Source organism: Rattus norvegicus, chromosome 16, assembly GCF_021556685.1.
Source record: "Rattus norvegicus strain SHRSP/BbbUtx chromosome 16, alternate assembly SHRSP_T2T, whole genome shotgun sequence".
Classification (NCBI taxonomy): Eukaryota; Metazoa; Chordata; class Mammalia; order Rodentia; family Muridae; genus Rattus; species Rattus norvegicus.
Window position 1 is genome coordinate 41143859 of NC_141549.1, and position 17643 is coordinate 41161501.

Consider the following 17643-nt stretch of genomic DNA (forward strand, 5'->3'; position numbering starts at 1 on the left):
TTCCCAAATACTGATACCACATACATGCCCCACAACCCTGGACTACCTTTCACCTTTAAAAGATAGAGGTTGTTATTATTGTTGTTTTTGATGATGATGGTGATGATGATGATGTCCTCATAAGCTTATATGACACTGATTAGGAAAAATAGGAAGTTGGTGTTAATTAGGTGGCATGAACTCTATACATGGCTTTGCAATCCAAACTAATGTGGTCTGACAAAGGTTTTATCCTCTGATCCTGAGCCTCCCCTTCTTAGTTGCAGCAATGCTGGCCTGAGTCTTTACTGAGATCAATAACAGTTCCATGCCACAGTGCACAAAGCAAACTAGCCTACTTTTGTAATGGTTTGAGCAATCCTTGCTAGTCTGCTTTACTGTTTGTCTTTATCTCAGTTAATAGCGTAGCATCCAGCGTCAAAAGTGTCATTGGTCATTCCACTGTCTTACTTGTAAAACTAGAACCTCCCCCATCCCTATTGCATGTTATCTACCTATCTAACACCTATGTTCATTCCAAAGACTTTGACCTCTTGTGCTTCAAAATCTTCCCTTTCAGCTCTTGCTCTTAAAGCCCTTCTTCAACTTGTCAGACCCTTTGCTCACCAAAAGCATTTCCTTATTTATGGGTTTCTTTTCCATAGACAAAAATCCCAAGCCTTCTTGAAATTCTAATCTAGTAAGCAGTTCTTAATAGCTCAGTTCCAGGCACACGACAAAACTAATAATAGGGTCTGAGCTTCTCCATACATTTCCTGCCCCTATCAAATCCCTTGTTTTAAAAACATAAAATAAAATAAAAATAAAATAATAAATAGAAATTAAGAGTAAAATAAAGCTATCAAGAACTCCATATTTTGGTCTTTCCTTTTTTTTCTCGACTACATTACCTAAGGGGTTACAGGTATGCTGTTAGTACCCAGAGCTCAGCTCCCAATATATATGAGTCAGTGCAGGACTAATAGAGCACAAGTTACAGATTGACATGAATCACCAGACTTCTCACTCATGGCAATTAAATGCATAGTGTTAAGTCTAAAAAGTGCTGTATGCTTTGAATAGTACCATGCAATGATGTCTACTTCCCAATCTTATAATCACTTCTGAAGTTTTCCACTAACAACTGGGAGAGTCATCAATATCACATCTCTATCCTCAGTCCCCCTTTAGTTTCTGTGTGTGTGTGTGTGTGTGTGTGTATGTGTGTGTGTGTGTGTGTGTGTGTAAGTAACTTATCTTACAAGTTTCTCTACACAACTGTAACATTTCGTCATATACTATTTTTGTTAGGGTACTATCCTTTAATATTGTTTAAATGTATGTGTGTGTGTGTGTATGTGTGTGTGTGTGCGCACACGTGCTTGCATATATGTGATTTTTTTTTACCCCATGCTACTCTCTGTTTCTTACATGCAAATAGGTTGTAATGCTTTTCCTTCTACTTTTGATATATAGATCCTTTATTGTAGAATATTTTATTGCATTGATTATACTTTATTCAGCACATACTTTATTTTATCCCTTACAATGAATTCCATCTGAGCTAAAACTATGATAACATTTTTGTCACAATTAAGTAGCACTTATAGGTATGACTGCAGTGGATGTTAGTAGACTTTTAGAAGACAGGCTAAAGATTTAAAACAAATAAAGAGTTATCACTCCAATGCTAAGTACATATTTATGCTAAAGGAATATGATCATATTTTGATGTCAGTTTTAAAAATGTGTCTGTCAATGCCTATGGCTATATACATTACATTTTAAAAATAAGCCAGCATAGTTACAACAATCACTCAGTCCATAGAAATGTCACTGAATCATTCCAAATAAGAAATGAAGTTTGATTTATTGTCTCTACATTTATTGTTTAGATGCTGTTCATGAACTGAGAAACCAGATAAAATGTAAGACTTCCTATTTTCTTAATTATATTCCAAACGTGGAAATTATTTTTCTCTAGGTCTTTGATATTTTTGTATCTGTATATGAAAACAGACAAACACGCAGAAAATAATGACTTTTAAAAATTGAAGTAAAGCAAAGGTTGAGGTTTATATGATGCTGGTTAAAAAGATATATTTGGACCAGAAATGATACTCAGTGTTACTATAATCTCAAAGACACCTGCAGAGATCTGCAGTGGAATCACTGTCTTTGATGATGCTCACAGTTAAAGATTTATAGGAAGAAAAAGATACCCTAAATCCCAAGGGGTTATGGGAGAAAGATTTCTAAGGTCTTTTCAAGTATTTTAAGATCTCTACAAAGTAACAACTTGGAGAAGAGTGAGATGTGCAGTATTTTAATCTATATAATCCTTGCTGCTTCCATTTTCCTCACTGTATAAAATAGAAGGCAAGAAAGGGACACAAAGAAGTTACTGTAGTTTTATGAGACAGCATGATGCACTGCACAAGAAAAGGTTCTTTTGTATGTCTGTAAAGATTAATGTCTTCGTATGAGAGGATGACAGAATGCATAGTAGAAACACCATTCACTGCATCTTAGAGTTGTAGTCAGCAAGTACGTAGTTTTACAAAGGTACAGATTTAAGTACTTAGAACTAGGGTTGCCTGATATATTTCTGTTTTTAACTCTAATCAAGAAATTATCACTTTATTTTTATGAAATTCATAAACCTATGCCTCTTTATGCTCTCATGTGTGTTCACATGTGCTTGCATCTGATGTGTGTATAATCTGATGTGTATAATCTATTTATAAGCATGCTCCTATGAGTGTGGATGTATATACATGTGCATGCTTACCTGTAAGTGCCAGGAAAAAAAATTGCTGACACACCTCAAATGCCATAATGTGGTTTTGAGAAAGGACTTACCCCTGGAAAGTGGATCTCATCAATTTAACTAGACTGTGGGGCCAATATATCCTTGAGATCATATATGTCTTCCACTCTAGGACCGGAATTGTAATCACGCAGCCAGTGGTTTTTACAAAACGTCTACAGATAGAACCAAGGTACTCTTGTTTGTTTATAAAACATTTTACTGGCTCAGTCATGTAACTGACTCCTCTTTCTTGATTTTTTTTTGTTTAATATACCTATTGCTAAAATTCCCATCTAAAAGTTCATATGTACAGAATTTAAGTAGTATACATTAACAAAGACATAGGACAAACACAGGCAGATACATTGGCTTTTCAGAATGTATCTTCCCTTACAGTCAAGAAAAGGTAAATACAGCATTTTATACTAGAAAAATTATTATTTTTTAAAAAAGCATTTGCTGATGTCCTACAGATACTGTAGGAGAATATATTCCTAAAATGACATAAATTAGTCATTTATTGCAAAGAAAATGTGGGGCCCTATTATAGAAATGTTACTGTGAAGCTGACTGTAGCCTATACTTTGTTTTCTTGTGAAAATGCTGTCCATGCTAACGTCACGGTCTCCATTTGAATTGGTTTTCTTTCCCCCTTCTCACATCCCATCTGGAGTCCTGTGACCATTTAAATGACCTTATTCCTTAAGAATATTTTATGTTTGTTTCTACCCCAAAAAATATTTCTTGCTTTTTGTTCAATGTTTGTAACTATTGCTTTATTTGCTAGTTATCTGTGGTTATACATTTAGTGATTGTCATCTGTCAAATAAAAAAAGATTTTTTTTGCCACCAAATCTTTATATGCATACAAATAAATGGATTAAAATCAAAAAACCAAATATTACATAATAATATTTCTCAGTTTATCAAGGGACTCAGAAACACGTCAGTGACTCTGAGCTGAGAGCTATAACAGATATAACACAATTTACCTGTGACCTTCAATATGTTAATTAACAATTGATTAATATCTGGCTCCTGCTTGGTGATCTCTTGGTTATGTTTTTCCTTTTTCAGTGCAAATGTATTATCAAAAGTAAATGAGGGGGCTGACAGTAGCTCCCTCACTAAAGCACATTATCCAAACTCTTGATTTCAGATTGAATCTGAACCGCTATCACTCTTGTAAAAATACCAGTCGTGGTGATCTGTGACTGCAATCCCAGCATTGTAGAGACAGAATCAAGGCCCTGGGGTTTACTGGCCAGCCTCCTCGCTAAATCTTTGACATTCAATTAAAAAAAATATTCAATTAAAAAAAAAACTTCTCCTTCATTACATAAGAGGCATTAACCTCTGCCTTTCAATCCATGAAAACATTCACTCACAAACACATGCATACACAACAGTAAATGATTGTCAAAAAGGATCTAAAAGTCTCTTCCATGAATGAGATGGTGTATGTTTTACTGTCACTTAAAAGTGGCTTCTTGCAGTAGAGAAGGGCAGTCAGGGATGGGTTTCAGTAGGAAATTCATGTACAAGATATTCATGGAAGCCACATAGAGGGACTAGGAAGATATCACTGCCTCTTATGTGAAAGAATTTAGTCTTTGAGGACGGGACATCCTCAACCACTATGCTTTTGGGACATTGGCATAGGTCAACGGAAGGTATGTCCCTCCTGAGACTAGGGATGAGATCTGAGGTATCATCTTAGAGATGGTGACATAAATGAGTACTGTTTAGCCACAGAGAAGGAATTCACATTTTCTCTCAGTCATTTCATGGAACGAATGGGGATATCATTTGACAAGGTTTTAACTGTTGATCTCACAGGCTTACACTTGAAGTGTTATTTGGAGAGTCTGAGTAAGAATTTTTTTTCAAGTCAAGCATTGCTTCTGCTGATTCTTCACACCCTACTGACAATATGTAATTTCCTCTAGTTTATCTGTTGCTAGAATTTTTGTAGATTTGTTGTAACATTTTTTAAGGGCTACACTCAGCTTTTTCTATTTTCCTAGCAGGAGTCTTTCCAGAGCAAACACCAGCACTAGCTACTGAGATCTGCTTTAGAAGGACACCATAACTTTACATATGAGATTTCACATGTGCCTAATGTCCGCACTAAAATTAACAGTCTAAATTACAGAAAAATATGCTGAGAGTGTACCTAATGTTCTTTTATAAAGACATATAGATAAGTCATTCAATAGTAACTTTAGTCAGGGCAGTGGTGACTTAATTTATATTGAAAGAAATCCTAATGGCTTTTTAAAACAATGCTTTTATTTTTTATTGGATATTTTTTATTTACATTTGAAATGTTATCTACTTTCCCCCACCCACACACCCACCTCATCCTGCCTTCCCACCCTGACATTTCCCTACACTGGGAGGGGGGTCGGGAGGAGGGAGGTGTTGGGCGGGCTTCAGCTTTGGCAGGACCAAGGGCTTCTCCTCCATTTGGTGCCTAACAAGGTCATTCTCTGTAACAATTGCAGCTGGAGCCATGAGTCAGTCCATGTATAGTCTGGATGGTGGTTTAGTCCTTGGGAGCTCTGGTTGGTTGGCATTGTTGTTTTTATGGGGTTTTAAAACCTTCAGCTCCTTCAGTCCTTTCTCTAACTCTAACTTTTATCAAAGTTCCCTGCTGCTTTGCTTTTGGACTACTTTGTATTTATCTGTATCAGTAGTTAAATGATATAATTTGTTCATTTTCATAGGGACACAGACCTAGTAAGTAATCAAAAATTATCAAAAATATGTTTTGTTTCTCAATGATGACTCCAGGTTATGACTATTGTATAAGCTATATAATTTGTATAATTGGATTATATTGTATAAAGTATACAACACTGTATAATTATACAATTTTCCTCTAAGAAACATCCCATCAGGGTGGCACCTATTAGAAGCTGGGCAGATACTTTTGCTTGTATATGGATTTAAGCTGTCTGTAAAGCATAGGAGAAAAAGCATACAGAGTACAAAACAAGAGATACAAAGGATATATTTGTGGTATCATAATCTGTAGTTAGAATAATATACCAAAAATAATCCTTTTTAAGCAATAATGAAAAGGATCTTAGAAAAAGCTAATAAGAATGATGATTCAGTAATTGTGTGATAATTTGTATTGCATCACAAAACAGAATCCATTGTTCTTGTGGAGTAAAAAATTGTAACTTCAATACAGCTTTTAAACGTTACCAATGTCTGTGTGTTTTTTGACCTCATAGTGAATAATTTTTTCAAAATATAATTTGTTTGGTCATGTATCTTATATGACATGTTGCATATAAAACTTGTGTTTTATGTCATGGCAAGAAAGCAGAAAGTATCCTTTTAAAAACTTTTTGTTGAGTTTCTATTTAATATCTGATATTGAGTTAAAATTACAGAGATAAAATAGTTAATAAATAAGCCCGTCCTTGAGGAACTTACAGTTTTAAGGTAAGAGAAAAATCTGCAAAAAACTAAAACAGAAACATGAAATAGATACCGTGTGTGTACAGAAACTATCAAAAGAACAAATGTGCACCAGTGCTTTGCATATTAAAAAGAAAATGCAACCATTATTCTACTCAGTTTAATAAAAACCATGGAAGGATACAGGTCAAATTTACAAAGCAATTTTAAACTGGAGTGTTTGATCTTTATGCATGGAACAACAGACTAGAAAAAATGCCCCTGACTCAAATCCTGATTCAGATATAGCAGGAATGTACTCTAAAATGTAAAACTCTAAAAAGAACAAATAAATAAAACCTAAACTCTAAGACTAATATTTGCATGTGCAAATATAGGGAATGGAAGCTTATGCTTACTTTGGATAGAAAAATAGAATAATAATTTTATTATTACAATTATTAACAAATACATTTTCTTCAATAATAATGAAGTCCCAATGTAGAGAATTTTTAAATCTGAACAAAAAGTTTCCCATTGTAAATGTTTCTCAGGTGTTCTCAGAGTTATGTAGGAGTTCAATGCCCCAGTTATCTCTATGTTAAGCATCATCTAGTCATATTACCTTAGCAGTTAAGTTTATAACACTGTCAAAAATATCTCAAGGTTTAGTATAATTGGTGTGGAAAATCTGTGATCGTATATCTTCACCAATCATCTTGAAATTCTTCCATTCATTAACACTGTCATATTACTAATCACTTAGCTTTTAAGTTTAACTGCACCTGGAAAGTTACTATTAGGGATTAAATTCCCTGTTATTTGTCAGTGACACTTTCTCCCGGAGAACTTCTTACATGGAGAGCATGCATTTCAGAAATTGTGATGGGACCACATCTACTTATTAGTTTCTCTCTCTGATGACAACAGAGGGTTTAAATTCTAATTTGGAAAATGCATGTTGTTGGCATGCAGTTTTAGCAGAGGTTCAACTCTGGGCTGAGTTGCTCAATTGATTCACACATTTTATTGCTTCTGTCATCTAATTCCTACTTCTAATTCAAAAACCAGATTGAGGAAACTCATTATTCCCTTTTCCTGGCTACTACTTCAAGCAAAACAAAGCTACAAACTGTACTATCCTTGATGGGAAGCAACAAAGCAAAAACAAACAATGAATAAATACGTCACACTTCTTTGCAGACACATTCTTATATTTGTTATTTTCAGTAAGCATTGGTAGACTCAATATAAACATGTAAGCTTGGTAAGACAACCAGTGAGGATCCATCATACATGTCCCATGTTACAAGACATTCTGGCTGAATGTTTTTCCTTGCACCCTCCTTTGTGTATCACCCTCATTGCACATACATGTGTTTTCCTGTTTGCAGTAGTAAGTGTATGTGTATATTTCTCTGTGTACATAAGCACATGAGTGTGGATGCCTGGACCTTGTACTCTTGAGCTTTTAACTGCAGAGTTTTGTTTGTGCAAGTTTCTTCAATACTCTTTTTAGAAACATTTGCTAAATTTACATTGGTAGCAGTTACTCTGCAGACCTCTACTTACCTAAGGGCAGGACACAAGGGTAGCATTTCATGTTTGAAACATTCTAATCACATTCAGTGCTCCTTTCTAAAATGGCCCAAACAGCCTGTAATATTCTAATAATTCAAGTAAGTTTTTTGAACAAAAATACATATATGTAGTTTCAAGTATAAAGCAAACATGCAAGTAAAGATTCCTATCAGTATTCATTTCTTTTCATGTTAAGAAATTTTTCTGTACTGATGATTGAATGTAGAGCCTCATGCGTGCTATGCAAGTATTCTATTCCTCAGCTATACAACAGGCTTAATTTTGTTTATAATCGTCATCATCATCATCATCATCATCATCATCATCATCATCATTGATTTGAGAAAGGTTCTTGGTCTATAGCTCAAAAATGTCTCTAATTTCATTGGGTCACCTGGGACTCTCTGGGTTCAATTAACTCGCCTGTTTAAGCCTTTTGAGTATCTGAGGCAACAAGAGTGCCATGGTACCCAGTCATTACCTATAACTTTATAGGAAATTCTGTGTCTCAAGGAGAGGGATACATAGCTATTTTGATCCAAATTCTAACACTACCCCTATATTAGTAACTACAGAGTTATAATTATGTCATTTGCTTCTAAATTTATTCATATTCCATTCCACTCTATTCCCTCTATATTACATAGGGCTTATTTTTATTATCAATTTCTTTAACATTTATTTACTTGTGTATATGTGTGTCTATGTTTATGTGAGTATTTATGTGTTGGCCATGTGCATTCCACAGCATATATGTGGAGGTCAAAAGATAACTTTTAGGGGTCAGTTCTCTCCGTTTGCCATATTATTTCTAGGGTTAGAATTGGGTTGTCTGGCCTGGCCGCAGGTATCTCTATAGCCCTTCAGGTTTGTTTTGTAACCATTTTAGTAGTTGTAACTAAAATATGATCTTAAATCACAAACTATAATTTCCTCCACTAACTTAGACAATCACCATTTCTTAGGCATTCACTATGTGACTTTATAAGTACGTCTAGTTCAAAATAGTCTTTTCTATTGAGCAAGTATATGACTGGAATCAGAACAAGTGTCAAACCTTCTCAACAGCTTTCCTGCCTCAAGCTCCTGAAAATGGTGCTTGTACATTTCTTGACACTTGACCTAAATTTCTTTTCTGTACTTTAAGTACTATGCTTTGAAAGGTAATATTTCCTCAGTCAAGCATGGGTAACCATGCTGGGTATGCAAGAATACACATAGAACTTGATGAGATGATAATTATACTGAAATTCTTAACATTATACATTGATCATAATAGTGGATTGACATACCTTGGTGCAGAGTTGCTTGAATAAAAAGAATTAACAAAATAGAGCAAAATGGTATTTTATAACATGCTTTGTAGTCTGAAGCATAGATTGACTAGGATGTTGGATTATATTCACCTCTATATAATTTTTTTCATAGAAAAACAGGAGAATCATGTGGGTGAGGTTTAATTCATTGAAAGTATAAAATTATTGATTCAATATTACCTCATGTAATAAACCTTAAGTGTAATTGTTTATTCTTTGAAATTTATTCTTTTTCAGTCTATTACATAATAAAACAGATATCTACTGCACAAAGTAACTTAAAAAGATTGTTTTCAATCTCTAAAGGATAATATAAAGCCAAACCAAGAATCTAAAATGACAAACTGTTCTGGGAGACTTTGAAGTAATATAAAAAGACTTTTCATCTTATTAGTATTGACCTGTGAAGTTTACACAGTCAGGTTTAGCCACAATATGTTATAATCTATCCAAATAGCAAACCTATGTTTGGCCTCTATAAAAATAAAACATTACCTGGTATAACCTGCTGACCACCACGTTAATGAAAAATTTACCTGTGGTTTTTGTGCGTTGGCATTTATTTTGCAAGCCTCTCTTAATCATCACCTATTTACATTTCAAAAAGAGATGAACAGTGATATTTTGTTCCTCACTTTATTAGGATGAAAACTAACACATGAAAAGTGTTTAATAAAACAGAAATATTTTAGTAAATTATGAAAGCTTTAGCACTTAAAAACTAATGTTTTATCTATACAATTTTGAAACATAAATCCATTTAAATTCATGTGTAACTCATCTTTTAAATTTTTTTCAAAATATACCAAACCTGAAATTTCTAACTGACTTGTGATAATATTTGTGTTCTTATAATTTTGACTGATTTTTTATTAAAATTAATCACCAAAACATAGAAATTATCCTGATAAAAGAGGCAAAAACCTGTGGTCTTTCAACGATAATCAAGGAAAATATTAAGAAACTTTTATAGTATTTTAGTACTAACCCAGATAGGTATTATTAAAACAGAGGAACTCAGACAGTATTTATAAGAATAGAATTAGGTATAACAGCTTTGGGAAGATTATGATGTCTACCAAAGTTTAATATACTAATCTAACCATACTCACGCCTGCCCTATTATTCAGAAATTTTCTAAAGAAAGTCTCAGGTGTGATACACAGTACTCACATACATACATACATACATACATACATACATACATATATACATACATACATGCAAACAAAAGTACATACATCATACTATGTTCAAGGATATTCATGGCAAACTTATATTAGGTCAAAGTTGAACAATAGTCCATAAATCCAAGAGAGTAAGTTGATTGTCCTAAGGTCACCATACTTTAATAAGAAAGAATTCTTGCTATGTGCAGCACCAAGCATAATCATACAAACATGATCATCTGAAATATGAATCACATGTATATTTTTATTTATTTATAACATTCACAAGCAAGAAAAACTTCTGTGGCACAAATTATGATAATTTTTACCTTTAGGAATTTTGATGCCTTTGACAGGAGATCAAGGTGGTAATTGGTGTGGACTCCTACCTAGTATTGACTTTTACTCCTAATTCTAGGTCTGTGATCTCTTCACATGGGTGTGAATCTTTTTTTGCAAAATTTAGCTAAATTTTACGTATATATCTATTTTAGAATTATCTATGCTTTTTCAACAGAACTGTTAAAGTCTTTTAAAAGCCAGTTAAAGTTGTTTGAACCAGAACATTATCAATGATTTTGTTGACTGGTTATTACAGTTGCCTCTATATTTCCTGAAAAGAGTTGGCTAAAGTATAGCAATGTTAAAGTAATGATTCCTGTTGTTCAGTAAGACTGTAAGCTGACTGTAGCTAACAGTAATGAGCATATTTCAAATCAATACCTTCATTTCTAATTTTCTGTTGATACATCATAGGAAGATTTAGTTAACAAAGAATATTTCCATAAAGACATTTATACATCATTTTCAGTAAGGTACACTTCCATTCCTGAGGAATTCATCTTTTATTTACCAGAGGTAAAAATATTTATTTTTCAAATGTTACTAAAGTTTCCAGAGAAGAATTATCTACTGTTATATGATTCCAGTTTAGGATAAGGACTTCTCTGGGTTTTGAAAGAAAAATATAATAAAGAATATAAATATGAAACAAAACTTTCATTGGGAATGTTTTTTTCTAAGAATTTGTGATTGGACTATTCTTTAAATCATTAATTAATCATTAATCATTAATTAAGGAATCTTTAATCATTAATTAGTGATATTAAAGATAAATTAAAATTATCAATCGCTTCTAGGGAATTTCACTAAAAATGTCATAAATCAAAGATCCAATAATGAGGATTATATACCTAGTTACAATAAAATTATTTTTATGAATTGTCATTGCATAAATTTCACCTCATTGACTAATATGTTTTAATAATTGACCTTAAATGCAAACCAAACAGACACATTGGCTTTTAAAAATATATATTATCACATTTGATACTAAACATAAATTATCAGGTCAAAATGATTAGCATAATTTAACCTAAATTTTGTACCACCTTCTTTAACATATTATATATATATGTCTAACATATATATATATGTATATATATATGAGACCTCTACATACTCTTGATTTGCTCCACAGATATATTACCTATGTCAATTGAAAGTTACAAAAACCATAAAATCATATTAATACACTGTCCACTTAAAATACTGTGATCTGAGATTTTTTAAGACTTCAATTTAAAAGGAGTCAGCATTTGTAGGAAATGCAATATTCAACCATTTCCTATTACAAACAGGCCTGCCAGAACAATATGTGAGTCACACTTTTAAGACAGCCAAAAGATTAAAACTGGAATTATTAACACAAGGAGGAATACTTGCATCACATGGACACCAGCATATTGTTAACTAATTCAATGTTCTAGTGATTTAACTTTGACATTCTTGAAAAGGTTTTCAGCCATAAAGTGAATATCCCACAGTGATTATGTGACAATACTAATGTAAAATTTATGTTGCTGGTTTAAATATCTATATGAATATTTTTTGCTTTCATACAGTGTTTAATGGACAGTGGGGTTTCAGTTATCTTTACTTTCACCTAGCTTCTCCTACTATCTTCTAGGTAACTGTAAAGAAATGTTGAGAGACTATCAAATATAATTGAGACATCATAAAAACTGTCATGCCAGGACAATTTCATAAGTTAATAGTCTTCTTATACTGCTCTCTTCCACAAGACAACTGTAGACACAGAACATATTTAATGATTTATTAATGAGTTTGCATTCATATATTGCTGAATTAGGTCATCGCAAAGTAGTACCTTAAAGTTTCTATTTTGACTTTATCAGTGCATATATTAAAATGACATTTCTCTGATCAATAATGCTTATGTTCTACATTATCCTTTCTATTTTAATGATGACCTCATTTCTAATTTCTTAATGTTTTCTATTTTTTAAAAAAGAAATTAACACCCAGGAAACATAATTCATCATTACCAAGAAAACTCTAATGAGAAATACGTCAGAAGCAAAATATCTGTTTTATTTTTTAAGTCATTAGGTTTGAAAGAGTAATGTGGACAGAGCCCAGTTACTTAAACACACAACCCCAGTGAAAAATAACAGGAAATTCTGTCTCTAGATGTCTCAATATATAGATTAATAGGCTCTTTGAAACAGATAATTATGATTTAAAGGATAGTTTCAGTAAGTCAGAACACAGTAACATATTTCTCAGCTTCCTCATTAACAAGTGGTTGCAGATTAACACATTGACTTATTGAGCTCTCTTAATGAGATTGTTAATGCATGGGGACTTACCTCAGTAACAGTGCGGCTTCCCAGAAGTAAAATCCAGAAAGTAGTGTCCGAAAGTGTCTCACGTGGGCCATGATACGGAAAGATATTCCCGATCCTGAAAACAGTCTTATCCAAGGCATGGGGGACCAGAAAGACAGAAGTGAAAACGTGCCATCTAACCCCTTCTGGGGCTGCTAGAGGCAAACGCTTGGGAAGCTTCAGCACCTCAGACAGCTCCCGCAGTACTCCGAATCCCTCTTTCAAACACTTGATGTTTTCCTAGACCCCTCCTCTGAGCACTGGAGCAGAAGGATTCACCCGGCTACAAACGTGCGAGTGATTTCACTGTGAAGCCACAGAAAAGCGAGAGACTGTGACGACGTGTCAGGAGTGCAGAGGTCCTGAGCAACAGTTCCTCACAGTTCTATCAGCAGAAAAGGACTCGCCTTTTCTCGGCTCTGGCCCAGGCAGGGATCGAGGAAGCACAACAGCAGTCAAAATTGAGAATGCTGCTCCACCAGGTCCAAGAGCCAGAGTCTCGCTCTCCACCTTTGCGAAAACCCCACCGAGCGGAGCGCGGCAAAGACAGGCGGGGGCGGGGCCAGAGGACTTGTCCTTCCCGCCAATCACAGCTGCACAGCAGGACAGAGTGACAGGCCACTTACCTCACAAGGGAATGCTCAGTCTTTCACCCCCTGAAAAAGGAGAGGCAGTGTAGACTTGGTGCAGAGCCCACTAGGCTCCTAGAGGGAATGGGGAAGGAGCCTTGTATCTGAAAGGGGAAGATTCAGTGGTTTGCAGGATTAGGGGGTAGACTAGGCGGGGAGGCTTCCTCCCTCGCAGAAAAGGCACAATTTAGTAAAGACATATCTTTTCAGATATGACTGTTTCATAGAGCTTACACTGAAACGTTAGAGTGGATAGTGAACCCACACCCTTGAGAAGGGATTGGGAAGCTGGGAACGCAATGCACATGCCCAGCAGAATAAGTTGCTTCTAGAAGCATTCCATGAGCAGAGCAAGCTCGCAGCCGGTTAATTGACTTTGGTGCTAATGAGGCTTCTGAATAGACTAAGGGAGGAAGCCTCCTGAGGCTGCTGCTAGAGAGACATCACTTAGATTTTCCCCCTTCAGTTTTTCAAATGATTGGATATTTTAAATGGAAGAACTAGCACATAGTACTATCTAGTTTATTTCTCCTTTCATCTTTTGAGAGTTCAGTCTATCTTTACCGTGTTCCATTCCACTGCTGGTGTGCATATGTGTACGTGTGTACACGTGTGTGTGTGTGTGTGTGTGTGTGTGTGTGTGTGTGATAAAACAGAAAATGTTTATTTGTGATTGACCAGTATCAAATTGTTCATTTCTTTTGGCTTTTTAAAATAACTCCATAACAAATTTATTCTGAAAATGCTTCTGTCAAATTTTCTTTCTTTTAAATTTTATTTTTCTTGGATATTTTATGTTCTTACATTTCAAATATTATCCTATTTCTCCCCTCTCCTATACCCCCTTCTTAATCCCCCTGCTTCTATGAGGATGCTCCTACTCCCACCCACCTACTCCCACCTCAATGCCCTGACATTCCCCTACATAGGGGAAATGAGCCTTGACAGGACCAAGCGCTTTTCCTCTTATTGATGCCAGACAATGCCATACTCTCCTACATATGTGGCGAGAGCCATGGTTACCTCCATGTGTACTCATTTGTTGGTGGTTTAATCTCTGGGAGCTCTGGTGTGGTCTGGTTGGTTGATATTGTTGTTCTTCCTATGGGATTGCAAACCCCTTTAGCTCCTTCAGTCTTTTCTCTAACACCTCCATTGGGGTCCTTGTTCAGTCCAATGGCTAGTTGCAAACATTCTCATCTGTATCAGAAGAGCTCTGGCTGAACTTCTCAGGAGACACGCATATCTGGCTCCTGTCAGCAAACAATTGTTGACATCGGCAATAGTGTCTGGGTTTGGTTGCTGCATATTGGAAGAATTCTCAGGTGTGGCAGTCTCTAGATGATCTTTTCTTCAATCCCTGCTCCACTCTTTGTCCCTGTATTTCTTCCCCCGAGTATTTTATTCTCCCTTCTAAGAAGGAATGAAGCAACCACATTTTTGTCTTCCTCCTTCCTGAGCTTCATACGATCTATGAATTTTTTCCTTAGGTTTTTCAAGCTTTTGAGCTACATTATTATGAATACATTCTTAACCTGTTCCACAATCTTCTCCATAGTTGAATTAAAAGTGTAATTTACAATTTAAATGCAAAATGCAAAACTCCACTTAGCTGAAAGTATACAGGGCATCAATCACCAGCCTGTTGAAAGAAGTTACAGTGAATACTTTTATTTATGTCTCCTATTTAGTAGATCACTTTACTGTCATCCAGTGACAAATACATTTCCTGGATTTATTTCTATATTTGCAGAAGATACGTTTTATATGACCATTTTCTGATTTAAATCATAAACTTATAGAAGACTCATAAGAAATGCATTGGTTTTATACCTTCTAGAAGGTTCATAATACTTTTTGTCTATATTACATTTAAGTGTGTATATACATGGCCATATGTATCATTGCATGGGCTAGCTTATGTCATGTTTGAAGGTGATATGTTAGAGAAGCAATTCTGTCATTTCACTTTGTGACTTGGGGGAATTACACTTAGGCCATCTAGCATGGTAGCAAATTCCTTTATCTGCTGAGCCATCTCACTGCTTTTGAGAAGATATCCTCTTTCTCTAATAAACCTGTTAAAAGTTTACACTATAAGATGCTTCTCAGCTAGATTTTCATTGATCAAAAATTACAGCTTTTAAAATCTACACATTATTTAAAGGTATCTATATTGCAATATTTCTTATTTTATTTCTTGTTCAAGAAAATAATTATTCAAGTCCAACTACAGTTCAGCACTGAGACCAAGCAAGAGTCAGGAACCATGGAGGAAAGTTGTTAACTAGCTTGCTCCTTTGACCTGCTCATCCTATTTTCATAGCCTGCTCTGACCACATACACAGAGGTGGTGGTGTCGGACAAAGTGGTCTGGGCTCCCACCCATCAATGATTAATAAAAAACCCCTTACACCTTGCTCACAGACCATTCTCCTGGAGGCAACTCCAGTTAGTGATTCCCTTTTTCCTGCTATGTCTAGGTTTGTGCCAACTTGACAAAAACCAGTCAGCACAATGTTGGTGTAATTAACGATGCTCAACTTGACTTGCAATTAAGGGTAAAAATTCAAGCTACAGGGCACAATGTTAGCTATTAGCCTGTTCGGGCAGAAGATAGGATGTGGTTTCTAGTTCTGAGTTGTATCTTTCTTGCATCTCTGACGATTTCCTTGAAATTTAAATATATTGCTTTGTAGACTCATGAAACATATATCCTCCAAACATGGAGAGTGAAGAGCAGAATGGTCCCAACTTTTATTTAAACAAAAAATGAGTATTCTGCATTCTAGAAGATGTTAAAGATGACTGTCCAAGCAGTTTTGAAATTTTCTTTAAAATGTCCATTAGATCAACTGATAGTGAGGCACTTCTCAGTACATCTCAAATTTATGCTCATTAATAATTATTATTGATTATTTTATAATAAATGTATGTATATACACCTATGTAAACACATAAATATGTAGATATAACCTACTATATCCATCTAGTTTATCTTGTGTGTATTTTTTAGAATATAATATAACTGAACCATTTCCCTCTTACTATTTCTCCTCCTAAAAGCTGCCATATAATCTTTCATGCTTTATAAGCAAGCTAGGAATGTTTCGAGTGGGAAACATTATCTTCCCTGGAGAAATGTACACAAATTGGTTATCCAATACCAAATGGTCATCCCTGAAAATATACATTCATGTAACACTATACAGAATGAGCAAATTGTTCGTGTGTATGTGTGTGTGTGTGTGTGTGTGTGTGTGTGTGTGTGTGTGTGTGTAATAAAAATTTATGACACAAGTTCTCTACACCCAAATCCCATGGGAGGGAGAGCTAAAACTTCAGAGGGGCAGACACGACAGGGAAGTCAGAAGAGACTACACTCTGCCCACATTTCTGACTCCAGAGGAAAACACCAAACACCATCTGGGACCTCAGTGCACGGGGGCTCCCGGGAAAAGAGAGCGCAGGCCCTCCTGGTTGCTGCCCTCACTGAGAGCTCAAAAGCAACACCCATGAGCAAACTTGAGCCAGCAGGACCACAGGTAAGACCAACTTTTCTGCTCCAAGCGACCTGACTGGTGGCCACAGGACACACAGAGGCAAAATTCCTCTGGGACTGGACACTTCTTGTTTTTAGCTGGATTCCCAACCTAGCTGATCCCCGCCCACAGCTCACTGCACCCAAACCTCGTGGAAGAGAGAGCTCACAGCCCGGACAGGTGGGCACTCCTGAGACTGCAGAGCGGAAGAGACCACCAATACTGCTCACCCCTGCCCACATCCCTGGCCCAAGAGGAAACTGTATATGGCCTCTGGGAACTGAAAGATAAGGGCACTGGAGCTGCAGTTCCCTTGCACTCCAGATACTGCAGAACCTGAAGGGACCAGATCAACAGTTCTCTGTACACAAATCCCTTGGGAAGGAGAGCTAAACTTTCAGACAGGCAGACACTCCTAGGAAGCCAGAAGAGACTACACGCTGCCCACATTTCTGACTCCACAGGAAAACACCTAACACCATCTGGGACCCCGGTGCACAGGGGCTCCCGG

The 17643-nt window shown here is 35.6% G+C and overlaps 2 protein-coding genes across 1 annotated transcript in view; one reads left to right on the forward strand and one right to left on the reverse strand.

The window, feature by feature from the left end:
• The window catches only part of Glra3 (glycine receptor, alpha 3), a 648639-nt gene extending 635136 nt beyond the window's left edge, over positions 1 to 13503 (reverse strand). The window contains exon 1 of the mRNA NM_053724.5: positions 12944 to 13503. Coding sequence (NP_446176.4) covers positions 12944 to 13014 — 71 coding nt within the window. The 5' untranslated portion in view covers positions 13015 to 13503. The remainder of the gene's footprint in view (positions 1 to 12943) is intronic.
• The window catches only part of Erich1 (glutamate-rich 1), a gene marked incomplete at its 5' end in the record, with an annotated part of 52793804 nt that overhangs the window by 10273299 nt on the left and 42502862 nt on the right, over positions 1 to 17643 (forward strand).